General features: G+C 32.2%; 1 protein-coding gene across 1 annotated transcript in view; it reads left to right on the forward strand.

Moving 5' to 3' along the window:
- Window positions 1–22278, forward strand: part of LOC143349076 (uncharacterized) — a 179089-nt gene that overhangs the window by 94500 nt on the left and 62311 nt on the right. The window contains exons 21-25 of the mRNA XM_076779997.1: window positions 3196–3359; window positions 7778–7999; window positions 12047–12300; window positions 16571–16734; window positions 20361–20631. Of these exons, the coding sequence (XP_076636112.1) occupies window positions 3196–3359; window positions 7778–7999; window positions 12047–12300; window positions 16571–16734; window positions 20361–20631 (1075 nt within the window). The remainder of the gene's footprint in view (window positions 1–3195; window positions 3360–7777; window positions 8000–12046; window positions 12301–16570; window positions 16735–20360; window positions 20632–22278) is intronic.

Raw genomic sequence — 22278 nt, forward strand, 5'->3', positions numbered from 1 at the left:
GTTGGTTTTCTGATTAAGTACTCCTGTTGAGGAAATATAATATTCTTTTTGGGAAATTCTTTTTTTTTCGGTGAAAAATTTAGACACTCGAATTTTTTTCTGGAAAGTGGGGAGGATTTTGGGGGTAGGTCTATTGACCAAAAATGATTGTAATTGACCCCCGCAACAGAGAATAATTTTTTCAAAAAGATTTGAAATTTTTTTTTTCCGTCGAAAAATTTCACGAATTTTTTTCTAGAAAGTGCGTGGGATTTCGGGGGTATGTGTAATGACCAAGAATGATTGTAATTGACCCCCGCAACAGAGAATAATTTTTTCAAAAAGATTTGAAATTTTTTTTTTCCGTCGAAATATTTCACGAATTTTTTTCTAGAAAGTGCGTAGGATTTCGGGGGTATGTATAATGACCAAGAATGATTGTAATTGACCCCTGCGACCGGAAATAATTTTTCCAAAAAGATTTGAAATTTTTTAATTTTGTCGAAAAATTTCATACCTTCTCGAATTTTTTTCTAAGAAATGATTAGGATTTCGGGGATATGACTCTTCACCAAAAATGATTGTAATTTACCCCTGCAGCCAAAAATATTTTTTTTAGAACGATTTGAAATTTTTTTTTTCGTCGAAAAATGTAGGCACCTACCCCCTGTCGATTTTTCTTAAAAATTCGTTTTCGATTTTTAGTAATTTCGTTCGACGTCCTACAGAAAAGTTGTTTAATACTTTTTTGTAGGTACCTATGGGCTCTACTTCAGAAAAAAGTTTCATTGAAATATATTCACTATTATAGGAGTTATGGCCGTTTGAAAATTGGACCATTTTTATGGGGTTTTTCTCATTTTGCGGGGTCAAGGATCAACTTTTCGAATATTTTTATAATTTCTACATATTCTACGCTAAAATACGCGTCGTTTGGCTTTTTGAACATTAAAATCGTCCAATCCGTTCAAGAGTTATGATTTTTTAAAAATTCATATGAAATTTTGGGGGAACCATTTCAGGCCTCAGATTATATTTTCGGTAAAGAATTTTTTTCTCGAAAATGGTTAGGATTTCGAGGGTATGTCTATTCACCAAAAATGATTGTAATTGATCCTCACAACCGAATTAATTTTTCCAAAAAGATTGGATAATTTTTTTTTTCCGTCAAAAAATTTCATACCTTCTCGAATTTTTTTCTCGAAAATGGTTAAGATTTCGAGGGTATGTCAAATCACCAAAAATGATTGTAATTGACCCCAGCAACCGAAAATAATTTTTCCAAAAAGATTTGAAATTTCTTTTTTTGGTCAAAAAATTTCACAACTTCCCGAATTTTTTTCTCGAAAATGGTTAGGATTTCGGGGGTATGTCAAATCACCAAAAATAATTATAATTGACCTTCTCAACCAAAAATAATTTTTCCAGAACGATTTGAAATTTTTGAATTTAATTATTAATTAATGTCAGTATTTAACAATTCATTCAATATTCAAAAAATTAAAAAAATTCATATAAAATCTCGAATAAACATACCTCAAACTATAGTAATGAGGTCAAATAAATATGATTAATAAATTTACAAAATTTCCATAAAAAGCAACAAATTTAAATTCTCATCACAAAACTCAATATTCAATAAAATTCTAAAAAAAATTCATAAAAAATCTCGAATAAACATACCTCAAACTACAGCAATGAGGTCAAATAAATATGATAATTTTCATAAAAATCGACAAATTGAAATTCTGATCACAATTCATTCGATATTCAATAAAATTCTAAAAAAAATTCACACAAAATCTCGAATAAAAGCAACTCAAATGATAGCAATGAAGTCAAATAAATATAATTAATATATTTACAAAATTTTCATAAAAATCAACAAATTGAAATTCCGATCACAATTCATTCAATATTCAATAAAATTCTAAAAAAAATTCATATAAAATCTCGAATAAAAGCAACTCAAATGATAGTAATGATGTCAAAGAAATATAATTAATAAATTTACAAAATTTCCATAAAAATCAACAAATTGAAATTCTCATCACAATTCACTCAATATCCAAAAAATTAAAAAAAAATTCACATAAAATCTCGAATAAACATACCTCAAACGACAGCAATAAAGTCAAATAAATATGATTAATAAATTTACAAAATTTTCATAAAAATCGACAAATTGAAATTCTCATCACAATTAACTCAATATCCAAAAAATTCCAAAAAAAATTCGCACAAAATCTCGAATAAACTCGAACGATAGTACCGCCATTCCGTCAACTAAAATGGCGGACTTGTGCGTGTCCAGTTTACTGAATTCGAACCTGAATCAGTGCCAAATGTGACAGTTCCTTGACCAGGCGCTTTAAAATATCAAAATATAACAGCTTCGAGCGAAACAAACACAATCTATCACACATACACGGAAAGAAGGGAGCACCGTGACACGATTAGCCGTCCACAGCGAGCAAGATGGCGGGCGTTGGAAGGGCATCGAGGCTCTAAAATTAGCACCAAAGGTCCCTCGACCTGTTGCGAATTAATCACGCGCTGTCGCTTGAACTTGAGCATTGCGCAAATCTCTACAATAGAAATAAACAGAAACTGTGAAACACGTGGCGCCATCTAAGTAGGCCAAACGATGAATAGCCTCGCTCGTGGCACGGAATTCGTAATTTTAGAGCCCCCTAAGCTTCGAAACGCTCAGTATCAAACAGAATGGTGGCTAGTAATGCCAAGAGGTGCCCATAGATGGCGACAGCGGCGTGACAAATGCGGAATTGTGCCCCATTGACCAGCGCAAGTAGGTGACACGATTAAACAAGGTGGTTCCCCGCGGATGAGCCTGAAACAGCGCCACCTACGTGCGCCACACGGTTCGTGGAACACCTCTTAGGTTATTTTCGTTCGCCTCGTCCCATCCGTTCAGCAAATTCGAAATTCAGTCGGCGTCCGGACGCCAGTCATTTCGCGTGCCCTACTTTTCTCGAGCGAAAGAAACACTCGAGGAACGAGAAGATGGCGCTGGAATCACGGGATTCCCCCGGGAAATGACTGGAAATGAAGCAACTCTGTCGTCTGACGCGCTCGTGGTCCGACGAGGACCGTTTGATCATCGGCTTTCTAGAGTATCTCTACGGGCACAGAGGTTGGAATGGTGGAATTTGATGGTTGATGGAAATGAGGAACCAGCGTTCTTTTTCCCCCCAGATGTGCCAGGACCAATCAGCAGCGAACCGGTTGTGGTCGATGGGGGGAGGAATTGGCTGTCCCTGAGTTGGGGCAAGGCGGAACGAAGAGGACCTGCGCCTGTCATCGCCTACAGAGTCGACGCCTGGCTGATGGGCAGCGACGGTGGTGCACGATGGGTCGAGGTAACAGTTTAATTATTTACCCTGTGAGTAGTTTATATCCATTCTATGCTCGATCTTGTTTTCTTCAAACTTCTGTTTACGTAACAAGTGTATATACCGAGCATAGTTTTTGATGGAAGTAGAAAATACTAATGTAGTTTGAAGAGTGTGTAAAAACAAGTCGAAAATGTCTGATGAAACTTTTTTGAACGATCTTTCGTTGTCGAAGAAAATGAATTTGAAAATCTGTAGAATGCGGGGCACGTGACTGATGATAGTTTTTAAAGAAAACACAAATATAGTTTGAAGAGTGTGTAAAAACAAGTCGAAATTGTCTGATGAAACTTTTTTATACGATCCTTCGTTATCGAAGAAAATGAATTTGAAAATCTGTAGAATGCGGGGCACGTGACTGATCATTTTTAAAGAAAACTCAAATATAGTTTGAAGAGTGTGTAAAAACAAGTCGAAAATGTCTGATGAAACTTTTTTGAACGATCTTTCGTTATCGAAGAAAATTGAATTTGAAAATTTGTAGATTTCGGGGCACGTGACTGATCATTTTTAAAGAAAACTCAAATATAGTTTGAAGAGTGTGTAAAAACAAGTCGAAAATGTCTGATGAAACTTTTTCCTACGATCCTCCGTTATCGAAGAAAATGAATTTGAAAATCTGTAGAATGCGGTGCACGTGACTGATGATAGTTTTTAAAGAAAACACAAATATAGTTTGAAGAGTGTGTAAAAACAAGTCGAAAATGTCTGATGAAACTTTTTTGAACGATCTTTCGTTATCGAAGAAAATGAATTTGAAAATCTGTAGAATGCGGGGCACGTGACTGATGATAGTTTTTAAAGAAAACACAAATATAGTTTGAAGAGTGTGTAAACACAAGTCGAAAATGTCTGATGAAACTTTTTCGTACGAGCCTCCGTTGTCGAAGAAAATGAATTTGAAAATCTGTAGAATGCGGGGCACGTGACTGATGATAGTTTTTAAAGAAAACACAAATATAGTTTGAAGAGTGTGTAAAAACAAGTCGAAAATGTCTGATGAAACTTTTTTGAACGATCCCCCGTTATCGAAGAAAATGAATTTGAAAATCTGTAGAATACGGGGCACGTGACTGATGATAGTTTTTAAAGAAAACACAAATATAGTTTGAAGAGTGTGTAAAAACAAGAAGAAAATGTCTGATGAAACTTTTTTGAACGATCTTTCGTTATCGAAGAAAATGAATTTGAAAATCTGTAGAATGCGGGGCACGTGACTGATGATAGTTTTTAAAGAAAACACAAATATAGTTTGAAGAGTGTGTAAAAACAAGTCGAAAATGTCTGATGAAATTTTTTTGAACGATCTTTCGTTATCGAAGAAAATGAATTTGAAAATCTGTAGAATGCGGGGCACGTGACTGATCATTTTTAAAGAAAACTCAAATATAGTTTGAAGAGTGTGTAAAAACAAGTCGAAATTGTCTGATGAAACTTTTTGCTACGATCTTCTGTTATCGAAGAAAATGAATTTGAAAATCTGTAGAATACGGGGCACGTGACTGATCATTTTTAAAGAAAACTCAAATATAGTTTGAAGAGTGTTTAAAAACAAGTCGAAAATGTCTGATGAAACTTTTTTGAACGATCTTTCGTTATCGAAGAAAATGAATTTGAAAATCTGTAGAATGCGGGGCACGTGACTGATCATTTTTAAAGAAAACTCAAATATAGTTTGAAGAGTGTGTAAAAACAAGTCGAAAATGTCTGATGAAACTTTTTTGAACGATCCTTCGTTATCGAAGAAAATGAATTTGAAAATCTGAGGAATGCGGGGCACGTGACTGATGATAGTTTTCAAAGAAAACACAAATATAGTTTGAAGAGTGTGTAAAAACAAGTCGAAAATGTCTGATGAAACTTTTTTGAACGATCCTTCGTTATCGAAGAAAATGAATTTGAAAATCTGTAGAATGCGGGGCACGTGACTGATCATTTTTAAAGAAAACTCAAATATAGTTTGAAGAGTGTGTAAAAACAAGTCGAAATTGTCTGATGAAACTTTTTTGAACGAGCCTCCGTTATCGAAGAAAATGAATTTGAAAATCTGTAGAATGCGGGGCACGTGACTGATCATTTTTAAAGAAAACTCAAATATAGTTTGAAGAGTGTGTAAAAACAAGTCGAAAATGTCTGATGAAACTTTTTTATACAACCCTCCGTTGTCGAAGAAAATGAATTTGAAAATCTGTAGAATGCGGGGCACGTGACTGGTCGTAATTTAAAAAAAAACACACAAATATAGTTTGAAGAGTGTGTAAAAACAAGTCGAAATTGTCTGATGAAACTTTTTCGTACGATCTTTCGTTATCGAAGAAAATGAATTTGAAAATCTGTAGAGTGCGGGGCACGTGACTGGTGATAGTTTTTAAAGAAAACACAAATATAGTTTGAAGAGTGTGTAAAAACAAGTCGAAATTGTCTGATGAAACTTTTTGCTACGATCTTCTGTTATCGAAGAAAATGAATTTGAAAATCTGTAGAATGCGGGGCACGTGACTGATCATTTTTAAAGAAAACTCAAATATAGTTTGAAGAGTGTGTAAAAACAAGTCGAAAATGTCTGATGAAACTTTTTTGAACGATCTTTCGTTATCGAAGAAAATGAATTTGAAAATCTGTAGAATGCGGGGCACGTGACTAATCATTTTTAAAGAAAACTCAAATATAGTTTGAAGAGTGTTTAAAAACAAGTCAAAAATGTCTGATGAAACTTTTTTGAACGATCCTCCGTTATCGAAGAAAATTGAATTTGAAAATTTGTAGATTTCGGGGCACGTGACTGATCATTTTTAAAGAAAACTCAAATATAGTTTGAAGAGTGTGTAAAAACAAGTCGAAAATGTCTGATGAAACTTTTTTGAACGAGCCTCCGTTGTCGAAGAAAATGAATTTGAAAATCTGTAAAATGCGGTGCACGTGATTATTTTTGAAGTTGGTCATCTTGATGGCGGGATTTCATGTGACTTTTGAATGGAAAATCATCTACTATTCCGATTGTAATAAAATTACTAGGATTTCCCATTAAAATGAATTAAAATAAATCGAACACATGCCCCAAACAACTTGAAAATCAATTTCTTCCGAAATGGAGCATCGTACGAAAAATTTTTATTCCACATTTTCGATTCATTTTTAAACGTAAAATCGCCCTGTATGAAAATTAAACTTCTATCATACTATATATTTTATAGTTATTTTAATATAATTATTAATATATAATAATTATAGGTTTATCATACTATATAAAATACGCTACTAACATTAATTTTCTCATAATCTGCCAATTTTTTGAGGAACCAAGTAAGGAATATTAAATTTTTTAATCTACTAATAGAAATTTCGTCCAATTCTAAGCTTTTTCTAATTCCTACTTTTTTGTTTTTTAGTCTTCAAATTTCTGTATTATTAGCTGTGATATAGTTTGTTAAATATTATAGTTTTTTAGGCCTTTTTAATTTCAATTCATCCTAAAATTGCAATTTCGTTCCAACAATGCCATTATTTTCAATTTTTTTCTAATGTTGATATGTAAATTTTGTAATAGAGGATATATAAATATGCACAAAAGATCAAGAGGCAAATAATAGTATTCATTCTCGAATAAAATTGCTTAATAATTAGGTTAGGTATAGGTTAGGTATAGGTTAGGTATAGGTTAGGTATATTCTAGTTTGTTGAGTAGTTCCAAGTCTCTCAAATTTAATTTTCTTTCCAATCCTGACTTAGTTTCCTTCAATCTCGAATGAAATTGCTTAAAAATTAGGTTAAGTATAGGTTAGGTATAGGTTAGGTATATTCTAGTTTGTTGAGTAGTTCCAAGCCCCTCAAATTTAATTTTATTTCCAATCCTGACTTCTTTTCCTTCAATCTCGAATGAAATTGCTTAAAAATTAGGTTAAGTATAGGTTAGGTATAGGTTAGGTATAGGTTAGGTATATCCTAGTTCGTTAAATAGTTCCAAGCCCCTCTAATTTAATTTTCTTTCTAATCCTGACTTAGTTTCCTTCAACCTCGAATAAAATTGCTTAAAAATTAGGTTAAGTATAGGTTAGGTATAGGTTAGGTATAGGTTAGGTATATCCTAGTTCGTTAAATAGTTCCAAGCCCCTCTAATTTAATTTTCTTTCCAATCCTGACTTCTTTTCCTTCAATCTCGAATAAAATTGCTTAAAAATTAGGTTAGGTATAGGTTAGGTACATCCTAGTTTGTTAAATAGTTCCAAGCCCCTCTAATTTCATTTTCTTTCTATTCCTAACTCCATTGTCTTCATCCTCGAATAGAATTTCTTAATAATTTACGTTATTCAATCATCTGTGTATGGCATAGTTAGGTAGGTTCTTCCCCCAAACACATAATTTCTAAATTTCCCTTTCTTGTTCAGCTGGGTATGACACCTATCAACGCCTACGACGCATTCAACCTGAAACCAGGTGGCGAGTACAAGTTCCAAGTGACTCCGCGAAATCGCTATGGATGGGGGGAATCCACGACAATGACAAACACTGTAAAAGTCAGCGAGACTGGTGACCTGCCGGAGTTCGTAAAAATCTTGCCAGGTCAACTCAAAGTCCTCGAGGGGAGTACGGTGAAACTGGAATGCCAGGCGAGTGCACTATTATCAAGTTGTTATTGTCTGTTTTGCCATTTGACATGCTGTAATTCCAAGTTCGTTGAGTGAAAGCATTCCCCCATCATTTGGATGGGGAAACCCCCAATGGAAACTTGTACGCCAACAATGTAGTTGTAATGGGTAGTTAGTCGTGCTTCTAACTCTTGTGCAGAGAAAACAAGGTTATTAGGATGCTTCTAATTCAATGGGAGTGGGAGTTTTTGATGTTTAGTTGAGTTTTGGTGCGTTTTTCTCTATGGGAACTGTGCTTTCGCTTCTTTGCAAGCATCTACGTGTTATTACTGGCCTATTTGTACTTGTAAGACAATAATACAGTTATATTGGGGATTCACTCGTTCTTGTAACTCTGATGCAATGAAAATAAATGCATTACGATGCTTCCAATACAATAGAGGTGACAGTATTTGGTGTTCATTTGAGTTTTATTACATTTCTGTGTGAAACAACTGTGTTTTTGCTCCACTGCTCCATTAGAATGCTTCCAATACAATAGAGGTGACAGTTTTTGATGTTTATCTGAGTTTTATTATATTTCTCTGTAATACAACTGTGTTTTTGCTAGTTTGCAAGCATCTTAACCTTATTATTGGCTTGTTGGATTCACCATTGCACTTTTAAGACAATAATACAGTTATATTGGGGATTCACTCGTTCTTGTAACTCTAATGCAATGAAAATAAATGCATTACGATGCTTCCAATACAATAGAGGTGACAGTATTTGGTGTTCATTTGAGTTTTATTACATTTCTGTGTGAAACAACTGTGTTTTTGCTCCTTTGCTCCATTAGAATGCTTCCAATACAATAGAGGTGACAGTTTTTGATGTTTATCTGAGTTTTATTACATTTCTCTGTAAAACAACTGTGTTTTTGCTAGTTTGCAAGCATCTTAACCTTATTATTGACTTGTTGGATTCGACATTGCACTTGTAAGACAATAATACAGTTACATTGAGGATCCACAGGTCTTTTAACTGTAATGCAATGAAAATAAATGCATTACGATGCTTCCAATACAATAGAGGTGACAGTATTTGGTGTTCATCTGAGTTTTATTACATTTCTGTGTGAAACAACTGTGTTTTTGCTCCTTTGCTCCATTAGGATGCTTCCAATACAATAGAAGTGACAGTATTTGGTGTTTATCTGAGTTTTATTACATTTCTCTGTAAAACAACTGTGTTTTTGCTAGTTTGCAAGCATCTTAACCTTATTATGGACTTGTTGGATTCGCCATTGCACTTGTAAGACAATAATACAGTTATATTGGGGATTCACTCGTTCTTGTAACTCTGATGCAATGAAAATAAATGCATTACGATGCTTCCAATACAATAGAGGTGACAGTATTTGGTGTTCATTTGAGTTTTATTACATTTCTGTGTGAAACAACTGTGTTTTTGCTCCTTTGCTCCATTAGAATGCTTCCAATACAATAGAGGTGACAGTTTTTGATGTTTATCTGAGTTTTATTACATTTCTCTGTAAAACAACTGTGTTTTTGCTAGTTTGCAAGCATCTTAACCTTATTATTGACTTGTTGGATTCGACATTGCACTTGTAAGACAATAATACAGTTACATTGAGGATCCACAGGTCTTTTAACTGTAATGCAATGAAAATAAATGCATTACGATGCTTCCAATACAATAGAGGTGACAGTATTTGGTGTTCATCTGAGTTTTATTACATTTCTGTGTGAAACAACTGTGTTTTTGCTCCTTTGCTCCATTAGGATGCTTCCAATACAATAGAAGTGACAGTATTTGGTGTTTATCTGAGTTTTATTACATTTCTCTGTAAAACAACTGTGTTTTTGCTAGTTTGCAAGCATCTTAACCTTATTATGGACTTGTTGGATTCGCCATTGCACTTGTAAGACAATAATACAGTTATATTGGGGATTCACTCGTTCTTGTAACTCTGATGCAATGAAAATAAATGCATTACGATGCTTCCAATATAATAGAGGTGACAGTATTTGGTGTTCATCTGAGTTTTATTACATTTCTGTGTGAAACAACTGTGTTTTTGCTCCTTTGCACCATTAGAATGCTTCCAATACAATAGAGGTGACAGTTTTTGATGCTTATCTGAGTTTTATTAGATTTCTCTGTAAAACAACTGTGTTTTTGCAAGTTTGCAAGCATCTAAACCTTATTATTGGCTTGTTGGATTCACCATTGCACTTTTAAGACAATAATACAGTTATATTGGAGATTCACTCGTTCTTGTAACTCTGATGCAATGAAAATAAATGCATTACGATGCTTCCAATACAATAGAGGTGACAGTATTTGGTGTTCATCTGAGTTTTATTACATTTCTCTGTAAAACAACTGTGTTTTTGCTAGTTTGCAAGCATCTGAACCTTATTATTGACTTGTTTCTTCATACTTTTACCAAATGATGGATTCACCATTGCATTTGTACAACAATAATACAGTTACATTGAGGATCCACTTGTTCTTCTAACCCTAATGCAATGAATACAAATGCATTCCGTTGCTTCTAATTCAATAAGAGTGGGACTCTTTGAAGGTTAGCTGAGTTTTATTACATTTCTCTGTAAAACAACTGTGTTTTTTGGTTAGTTTGCAAGCATCTTAACCTTATTATTGACTTGTTGGATTCGACATTGCACTTGTAAGACAATAATACACTTACATTGGGGATCCACTGGTCTTTTAACTCTAATACAATGAAAATAAATGCATTAGTATGCTCCCAATACAATAGAGATGACAGGATTTGAAGTTTATCTGACTTTTATTACATTTCTCTGTAAAACAACTGTGTTTTTGCTCCTTTGCTCCATTAGAATGCTTCCAATACAATAGAGGTGACAGTATTTGATGTTTATCTGACTTTTATTACATTTCTCTGTAAAACAATTGTGTTTTTGGCTAGTTTGCAAGCATCTTAACCTTATTATTGACTTGTTGGATTCGCCATTGCACTTGTAAAACAATAATACACTTACATTGGGGATCCACTGGTCTTTTAACTCTAATACAATGAAAATAAATACATTAGACTGCTCCTAATGTAGTAGAAGTGACAGTGTTTGATTTTCAGCTGAGTTTTATTAAGTTTCCCTCTACGACAACTGTGTTTTTGCTCTTTTACATTCTCTGAACATTATTATTGGCTTATTTCTACGTTCTTTAACCAAATAATGGGTCTGTTATTGCACTTGTACGCCAACAATACAGATATAAAGTGTATTTAATCATGCTTCTAACTCTTACACAGTGAAAACAAATGTTTCTAATTCCTATTTGACTACCTGGCGTACGAGTGCCATTTTCTCTCTTTCTTGAACTTCAACAAGTGCATTGAATATTTATTGGCCAAACAAATACAACAAACTTTCAACCTAAGTATATATATAATAGCTTTTCTTTTAATACAATACGTTGTGGGTAAACAAACTGAACTGGGTTTCACCATAAATAGAGATGATACTTATTAAACTATAATTAAACTATCTTTACATTATTTACAGATTTCTATAAATAGAGAAACGTCATTTGCAGCTTATTCTTCCCTATCTTTCCTTCTCATACTAATTAATAACTTTTCTGTCTCGAATTCTCACTTATCTCGTAACTAATCAAACTTCAAATGAGTCAAGTAGTATCTCTACTACTTTATATGCACATAATTAATATAATTTCACAAAACTCAAATACTATTCTTAACTTCTCACTTTCTGCTATCTAAGCTTCCCAAAAAGCAAAAACTAAATGAGAATTCAATAAACAACTATTCCCCTCAGTCAGTATTAACCTTTCCAAACAAAACAACTGCACCAATGGATACAAATTATCATTAAAAATACTTGCATGCAATGCTCATTCTCACCAAAGTGAAAGCTACTCTTCTAGACTTTGAATCACATACAAAATTCAATGCTTCCTAACTTGAAAAACCAAAATATATCTACTATTAGATGTATTGAGCATCAATGAAGACTCTGAACGAATCCTGAAGTTTACAAATTGATACATTTGCAGGTTCGTGGTGACTCGAAAGTGGACGTAAAATGGTACCGCGAGTCCACCGACATAGATCCAAACAACGATCCCAGATGCTTGATCTCTTTTAATGGGAACAAGTGCTCTCTGACGATTGAAAAGGTCCAGGACATCGACTCTGGAAGATACATTTGCGAGGCAAGCAACATGGTTGGGAAGGTTTCATCGTTTGCCAGAGTGCTCGTCGTCAATGATCCCAAAATCATTGAAGCTGATGCTAAACTTAGGTCAAGGTACGGATAATTGATAAAAATCAACAATTCATTGATCATGTGTGTATAAAAACTTAATTTAAACACAATTTAAAGGTGCATTCTAGAGTTTAATTTCCTTAATCTTTTTAAGAATCTTTTCTTTTTAAATTTTTGATTTTGAAATTTTGCATACTTATTTATTTATGTTTTTTGAATGAACGAGGTTCCTTTGAAACAGAGTGATCTTATCTGAAATGAAAGAATCAAAAGGATTCTTGATTAGTTTGTGATTATGTTGTGAAATTAAGAAACTGTTTTTTATAAAAAAAAATGAAATTCTAGGTTGAAATACTCCTTTGAATTAAAATAACTGCCTATAGTTTCTTCCATTCAAAGCTCTTTCATGTGCAACAGGAAAATTCAACATAGAAAACAGATGAGAATGTTATTTTGTTAAAAATTCAACAGGTGTAATTATTTGTAATCAATAATAGCAGATTCTAGGTTAGAATACCCCTTTGAATTAAAATAACTGCCTACAGTTTCTTCCATTCAAAGCTCTTTCATGTGCAACAGGAAAATTCAACATAGAAAACAGATAAGAATGTTATTTTGATAAAAATTCAACAGGTGTAATTATTTGTAATCAATAATAGCAGATTCTAGGTTAGAATACTCCTTTGAATTAAAATAACTGCCTATAGTTTCTTCCATTCAAAGTTCTTTCATATGCAACAGGAAAATTCAACATAGAAAACAGATAAGAATGTTATTTTGATAAAAATTCAACAGGTGTAATTATTTGTAATCAATAATAGCAGATTCTAGGTTAGAATACCCCTTTGAATTAAAATAACTGCCTATAGTTTCTTCCATTCAAAGTTCTTTCATGTGCAACAGGAAAATTCAACATAGAAAACAGATAAGAATGTTATTTTGTTAAATATTCAACAGGTGTAATTATTTGTAATCAATAATAGCAGATTCTAGGTTAGAATACCTCTTTGAATTAAAATAACTGCCTATAGTTTCTTCCATTCAAAGTTCTTTCATATGCAACAGGAAAATTCAACATAGAAAACAGATAAGAATGTTATTTTGTTAAAAATTCAACAAGTGTAATTATTTGTAATCAATAATAGCAGATTCTAGGTTAGAATACCCCTTTGAATTAAAATAACTGCCTATAGTTTCTTCCATTCAAAGTTCTTTCATGTGCAACAGGAAAATTCAACATAGAAAACAGATAAGAATGTTATTTTGTTAAATATTCAACAGGTGTAATTATTTGTAATCAATAATAGCAGATTCTAGGTTAGAATACCCCTTTGAATTAAAATAACTGCCTATAGTTTCTTCCATTCAAAGCTCTTTCATGTGCAACAGGAAAATTCAACATAGAAAACAGATAAGAATGTTATTTTGATAAAAATTCAACAGGTGTAATTATTTGTAATCAATAATAGCAGATTCTAGGTTAGAATACTCCTTTGAATTAAAATAACTGCCTATAGTTTCTTCCATTCAAAGTTCTTTCATGTGCAACAGGAAAATTCAACATAGAAAACAAATAAGAATGTTATTTTGTTAAAAATTCAACAGGTGTAATTATTTGTAATCAATAATAGCAGATTCTAGGTTAGAATACTCCTTTGAATTAAAATAACTGCCTATAGTTTCTTCCATTCAAAGTTCTTTCATGTGCAACAGGAAAATTCAACATAGAAAACAGATAAGAATGTTATTTTGATAAAAATTCAACAGGTGTAATTATTTGTAATCAATAATAGCAGATTCTAGGTTAGAATACTCCTTTGAATTAAAATAACTGCCTATAGTTTCTTCCATTCAAAGTTCTTTCATGTGCAACAAGAAAATTCAACATAGAAAACAGATAAGAATGTTATTTTGTTAAAAATTCAACAGGTGTAATTATTTGTAATCAATAATAGCAGATTCTAGGTTAGAATACCCCTTTGAATTAAAATAACTGCCTATAGTTTCTTTCATTCAAAGTTCTTTCATGTGCAACAGGAAAATTCAACATAGAAAACAGATAAGAATGTTATTTTGATAAAAATTCAACAAGTGTAATTATTTGTAATCAATAATAGCAGATTCTAGGTTAGAATACCCCTTTGAATTAAAATAACTGCCTATAGTTTCTTCCATTCAAAGTTCTTTCATGTGCAACAGGAAAATTCAACATAGAAAACAGATAAGAATGTTATTTTGTTAAAAATTCAACAGGTGTAATTATTTGTAATCAATAATAGCAGATTCTAGGTTAGAATACTCCTTTGAATTAAAATAACTGCCTATAGTTTCTTCCATTCAAAGTTCTTTCATGTGCAACAGGAAAATTCAACATAGAAAACAGATAAGAATGTTATTTTGATAAAAATTCAACAGGTGTAATTATTTGTAATCAATAATAGCAGATTCTAGGTTAGAATACCCCTTTGAATTAAAATAACTGCCTATAGTTTCTTCCATTCAAAGTTCTTTCATGTGCAACAGGAAAATTCAACATAGAAAACAGATAAGAATGTTATTTTGATAAAAATTCAACAGGTGTAATTATTTGTAATCAATAATAGCAGATTCTAGGTTAGAATACTCCTTTGAATTAAAATAACTGCCTATAGTTTCTTCCATTCAAAGTTCTTTCATGTGCAACAGGAAAATTCAACATAGAAAACAGATAAGAATGTTATTTTGATAAAAATTCAACAGGTGTAATTATTTGTAATCAATAATAGCAGATTCTAGGTTAGAATACTCCTTTGAATTAAAATAACTGCCTATAGTTTCTTCCATTCAAAGTTCTTTCATGTGCAACAGGAAAATTCAACATAGAAAACAGATAAGAATGTTATTTTGTTAAAAATTCAACAGGTGTAATTATTTGTAATCAATAATAGCAGATTCTAGGTTAGAATACCCCTTTGAATTAAAATAACTGCCTATAGTTTCTTCCATTCAAAGTTCTTTCATGTGCAACAGGAAAATTCAACATAGAAAACAGATAAGAATGTTATTTTGATAAAAATTCAACAAGTGTAATTATTTGTAATCAATAATAGCAGATAGTCGTTCAATTATTTAATTAATCGACATTTTGGCGCCCAAAATACCCTGTACCACTCATTTCAGGTGTTTACATATAAATAAAACAGATTCAAAGTGAATATAAACTTTGAAACATTCACAATAATTGTTTAAAAGTAAAATTTCTTGAGTTCATACATCCAACGCACATCTTAGTTGTCGAAAAGTCGATTAAAAATACAGGGTGTTCAGTCAACCCTGGAAAAAATTTGGACAAAAGATTCTGGAGACCAAAATAAGACGAAAATGAAGAATACTAATTTGTTAATTGAGGCTTCGTTAAGAAGTTATTAACAGTTGCGTCTGTGGAGCGCCAATTTGCAAACAGTCTCACAATTTGAACTTTGAACGTTAATAACTTTTTAACGAAGCCTCAATCAACAAATTGTCACTCTTTATTTTCGACTTATTTTAGCCTCTAGAATCACCCTGTAACTCGAGTTAATTAGGTTATGATGTAACAGACACCTAATTTATTTTTTTAAAATCATGTATTTGTAATTATTTTTTCAGTGATCAACTGTTTTGGCGTCGTACTAGGGATTAGGTGTATTAATAGCAGCATATCGCTGAATCTGGCCTTTTGCACTGCAAATAAACGTGTTATTCTTTAATAAAAGTTGTTATTCGAACAGAATAGAAACCTTGTATCTGCATATGATAATAAAGACATGTTATTTTTATTATTGTATTTCTAATATTTGAATATTCTGGTGAAGAAGAGATGGACGTTGCAATATCCCCAGGTATTTCTGAAAAATTGTGACGTGTTGTGTTCGTACATATCATACTATATAAATAATGTGTACACTAACTCTAATTATTTATTTCTGTCGAATGTTTCATAGAAAAATCCCAATTTTTCAGTCTACCATTCATTTTTTATAACAACCAGTTAACTTGAGTGAGGAATTAGAAGTAGACACACTGAAAAGCTACTAAATCCATCTTTAGTTATGAAGATCTATTGTTTAACAGGATCTTTAGACAAATTTTAAACGATTAATCAAATGGTCGAACGATAATCTGCTGTTTCATACATTTAATACCACCTTTCACTAGAAAAAGTAATTTGTAGTTTTGCATTGCATTGGTGAAAAGAATCAGACAACGCAATAAGGAAAATTATGAAAGAATTAACATTGTCAGTTTCTTTGAGTGAAATGAGTTATATTTGAGAATGTATTTTGATTCTCAGAGCTTTGGAAGACGACTTGGAAGACAGACCACCACAATTCACTATGAGGATTCGAGACAGAAGGGTCCAGGCCACGTATCCTGTGAGATTGACTTGCCAGGTGATAGGAAACCCTACTCCAGAGGTCACGTGGTTCAAAAATGGCGCTGAGATTCACCAAGATGGTAAAGAATCTTCAATACGTTGACACTAACTGGAAAATTCCCCCAAATTCGCATAACTATTCCATTTCAGTGTTTGGTAAAACGCAATTGCAATTAATTTATTATGAATTGATGCTGTGAATTGCAGTTAATCAATTGTAGTTTTGTACCATTGTAGTTGCAGAATTAGACTTGGAAATTACATTTTACTAAAAGAGCCTATTTTCTTGGGATTATTATGAATTGTTCCTGTGAAATGCAGTTAATCAATTGTAGTTTTGTACCATTGTAGTTGTAGAATTAAACTTGGAAATTACATTTGCCTGAAAGAGACCATTATACTGGGATTTTGATGAATTGTTCCTGTGAATTGCAGTTAATCAATTGTAGTTTTGTACCATTGTAGTTGCAAAATTAGACTTGGAAATTACATTTGCCTAAAAGAGACTATTTTCTTGGGATTATTATGAATTGCTCCTGTGAATTGCAGTTAATCAATTGTAGTTTTGTACCATTGTAGTTGTAGAATTAAACTTGGAAATTACATTTGCCTGAAAGAGACCATTATACTGGGATTTTGATGAATTGTTCCTGTGAATTGCAGTTAATCAATTGTAGTTTTGTACCATTGTAGTTGCAAAATTAGACTTGGAAATTACATTTTACTAAAAGAGACTATTTTCTTGGGATTTTTATGAATTGCTCCTGTGAATTGCAGTTAATCAATTGTAGTTTTGTACCATTGTAGTTGCAGAATTAGACTTGGAAATTACACTTTACTAAAAGAGCCTATTATCCTGGGATTATTATGAATTGCTGTCGTGAATTGCAGTTAGTCAATTGTAGTTTTGTACCATTGTAGTTGCAGAATTAAACTTGGAAATTACATTTTACTAAAAGAGACTATTTTCTTGGGATTATTATGAATTGCTCTCATGAATTGCAGTTAATCAATTGTAGTTTTGAACCATTGTAGTTGCAGAATTAAACTTGGAAATTACACTTTCCTAAAAGAGCCTATTTTCTTGGGATTTTTATGAATTGTTCCTGTGAATTGCAGTTAATCAATTGTAGTTTTGTACCATTGTAGTTACAGAATTAAACTTAGAAATTACACTTTCCTAAAAGAGCCTATTTTCTTGGGATTATTATGAATTGTTCCTGTGAAATGCAGTTAATCAATTGTAGTTTTGGACCATTGTAGTTGCAGAATTAGACTTGGAAATTAAATTTTCCTAAAAGAGCCATTTATTCTAGGATTTTTAACACGTAAAACATTAACTACAGTTTTTGTTTGGGAGACGTTGGTCCCTGGGGATCAACAGTATTTAAAAAATACTACTTTAGAGTTTGTGTAATGCTAAAAAATATGTTTACACTTTTTTAATGGACTAAAATTGTTTTTGAGGGAATTATTGAGTAGTTTAACGAGACTTTTACAGCTCATGTTGAGAAATTTCTGTCCTTTATTGGCATAGGAGGTTTGTTACCTTGATTTACAAAATGGTGGAATTGGATTATGGTTTCAAGTAACGTCAAATGAATATATTATGATCTATAGAATTATTTATAATCTTGTGTATAATTCACGTGATATTTTAATTTTGAAATATATTATATTGAATTTTTTCAGTAAAAAAGACGTTATTCTTCTTTAAAAAGTCGCCATTTTCTTATTTTCTCTTTTTATATGAAATAATGTGTGCAAACAAGAATATTTTCTGCCAGCCAATAGGGTAGTACCAAACATTGCACCAGAAACCATATAATTCTACCATTTTGTAAGTTAAGTTGAGATAATTAACTTTGTATTACCTTATAATTCTACCATTTTGTAAATTAAGCTAATTAACTTTGTATTACTTTATAATTCCACCATTTTGTAAGTCAAGATAATACAAATTACCTTAAAATGGTAGAATTTTACAGGGTGTTCAGCCACCCCTGGAAAAAATTTTAATGGGGGATTCTAGAGACCAAAATAAGACGAAAATCAAGAATACCATTCCTTAAAAAGTTATTAAAAATTAAATTCAAAAATTTCAAATCGTTCTGGAAAAATTATTGTCGGTTGCAGGGGTCAATTACAATCATTTTTCGTCATTACACATATCTCCGAAATCCTATCCACTTTCTAGAAAAAAATTCGAGAAGATGCTGAAATTTTTTGGCGAAAATCAAATTTTTCAAATCGTTTTCAAGAAATTATTTTCCGTTGGGAGGGGCAATTCCAATCATTTTTGGTCATTACAAATACCCCCGAAATCCTACGCACTTTCGAGAAAAAAATTCCTTACCAAAAATATAATCTGAGGCCTGAAATGGTACCCTCAAAATTTCATGCGAGTCTTTAACACACCATAACTTCTGAACGGATTGGACAATTTTAATGTTCAAAAAGCCAAACGCCGCGTATTTTAGTGTAGAATATGTAGAAAGTGCAAAAATATTCGAAAAGTTGATCCTTGACCCCGTAAACTGAGAAAAACCCCATAAAAGTGGTTCAATTTTCAAACGACCATAACTCCTATAATATTGAATATATTTCAATGAAATTTTTTTCTGAAGTAGAGCTCATGGGTACCTACAAAAAAGTATTAGACAACTTTTCTGTAGGGCGTCAAACAAAATTACTAAAAATCGAAAACGAATTTTTAAGGAAAATCGACAAGGGGGTAGTCCCCTTTTTCGGCGAAAAAAAAATTTCTCAAATCGTTCTGAAAAAATTATTTTCCGTTGCGGGGGCCAATTACAATCATTTTTGGTGAACTGACATAACCCCAAAATCTTGCGTATTTTCGAGAAAAAAATTCAATTCTGGCGGAACTTTAAATGTTAATAACTTTTTAACGAAGCCTCAATCAACAAATTAGTATTCTTAATTTTCGTCTTATTTTGGACTCTAGAATCTCCCATTAAATTTTTCCCCAAGAAAAATAAGAAAATGGCGACTTTTTGAGGAAGAATAACATTTTTTCTACTGAAAAAATTCAACTTTAAATCGTTATAATATTTTTTAAAATTAAAATATCACAAAAATTGTATGCTACATTATAGATTATTCTATAGATTATAAATTATTCATTTGACGTTGGTATGAATACTTTCTGAGATCTATATACTACCAAATAAGTGAGTTAAAACCATAATACAATTCCACCATTTTGTAAATTAAGATAATAAAGTTTACACAAGAAGAAAAACGATAAACTGAACAAATCTCGTATACTACTCAATAATTACCTCAGAAAACAGCCTCAGAAATTTAAAAATTCCCTGTTTTTACATGCATGACACGATTTTCCACTAAAAAAATAAAAAAAAAAATTCTCAAGAGTACATATTAAAAAGAATAAATCTAAATTGAACTCTTGAGTTTTAAAGAACCTGTAAAAATAAATTCTTTGACAAATTGTGAATAGTTTTCAATTGTCTGAAAGCAAAGTTTCGTTTTCGTGGACAATTTGAGGCGTGTGATTGACACTGAAAATGTTAAAAATCTGACTATTTCTCAAGTTCCAGTTTGATATCGTCCAGAATAGAGTAATTTAAAGTACAATTACGTTCAAAAAACTTAAAAAAATAAATTTATTTGTAAGATTTTCGTAGTCCACTTGACACTTACGGGGATTCCCGTCTTTTTGAAGATCGCCACGTGTTCTGGAACAACGATTCCAGCTTCTATACCTTGGAAATCACTCACTCCAGCCTGGAGGATTCTGGATGTTACATGGTGACAGCGAGGAACGTGAATGGTTCGGTGTCCTGTCGATGCATCCTCGTCGTAGACAAAGGAATTCGTGCTTACATAGCTCCAGAGTTCCTGTGTGGCCTCGACGCTGCATACACGGTTAAATTGGGTGGCGATCTACGAATGGCAGCTCAGATAGAGGCTTACCCCAGCGTCGGTGTCGTATGGTAATGTTATCTACTTAATAATTGAATATTGTGAATCTCTAAATCATCTTTTGGGAAGTTTGACGACCCCAGGTTGCAGGATTGAGAGCAACACTGTACCAAAGAGACCTGTAGGTTCATTAGATCGTTATGGCAGGTTCCTCACGTTGGTACAAACTTTAGAGATCTGGGGGGGCCGAAAAAGGGGATTACCCACTGTCGATTTTTCTTAAAAATTCGTTTTTGATTTTTAGTAATTTTGTTTGAGGCTGTACAGAAAAGTTGTTTAATACTTTTTTGTAGGTATCTATGAGCTCCACTTCAGAAAAAAGTTTCATTGAAATATAGTCACTATTGTAGGAGTTATGGTCGTTTGAAAATTGGACCATTTTTATGGTGTTTTTCTCATTTTACGGGGTCAAGGATCAACTTTTCGAATATTTTTGCAATTTCTACATATTCTACACTAAAATACGCGGCGTTTGGCTTTTTGAACGTTAAAATCGTCCAATCCGTTCAGGAGTTATGATTTTTTAAAGTTTCAGGGAAGCATTTCTGACCTCACATTAGATTTTCGATAAAGAATTTTTTTCTTGAAAGTACGTAGGATTTATGGGGTATCTGTAATAACCAAAAATGATTGTAATTGACCTCTGTAGAGGATAATATTTTTTTCAGAATGATTTGAAATTTTTTTTTCGCCGAAAAAGGGGACTACCCACTGTCGATTTTTCTTAAAAATTCGTTTTTGATTTTTAGTAATTTCGTTTGACGTCCTACAGAAAAGTTGTCTAATACTTTTTTGTAAGTATCTATAAGCTCTACCTCAGAAAAAAGTTTCATTGAAATACATTCACTATTGTTGGAGTTATGGTCGTTTGAAAATTAAGCCATTTTTATGAGGTTTTTCTCATTTTCTAGGGTTAAGGAACAAGTTTTCGAATATTTTTGCAATTTCTACATATTCTTCATCTAAATACACGTCGTTTGCATTTTTGAAAATTAAAATCATCCAATCCGTTCAGAAGTTATGATTTTTTAAAGATTCTCATGAAATTTCAGGGAAGCATTTCTTGGCCACACAGTATATTTTTGATAAAGAATTTTTTTCTCGAAAATGGTTAGAATTTCGAGGGTATGTCTATTGACCAAAAATGCTTGCAATTAACCCTTGCAACTAAATATAATTTTTTTAATATGATTCGAATTTTTTTAATTTCGTCTAAAAATTTCATACCTTCTCGAATTTTTTTCTAAGTAATGATTAGGATTTCGAGGATATGACTCTTCACCAAAAATGATTGTAATTGACCCCTGCAACCGAAAATAATTTTTTTAGAATTAATTAAAAATTTTTTTTCGTTGAAAAATTTAGGCACCTACCCCCTGTCGATTTTTCCTAAAAATTCGTTTTTGATTTTTAGTAATTTTGTTTGACATCCTACAGAAAAGTTGTCTAATACTTTTTTGTAAGTATCTATAAGCTCCACTTCAGAAAAAAGTTTCATTGAAATATAGTCACTATTGTAGGAGTTATGATCGTTTGAAAATTGGACCAGTTTTATGGTGTTTTTCTCATTTTCTAGGGTTAAGGAACAAGTTTTCGAATATTTTTGCAATTTCTACATATTCTACACTAAAATACGCGGCGTTTGGCTTTTTGAACGT

Source organism: Colletes latitarsis, chromosome 12, assembly GCF_051014445.1.
Source record: "Colletes latitarsis isolate SP2378_abdomen chromosome 12, iyColLati1, whole genome shotgun sequence".
Lineage (NCBI taxonomy): Eukaryota > Metazoa > Arthropoda > Insecta > Hymenoptera > Colletidae > Colletes > Colletes latitarsis.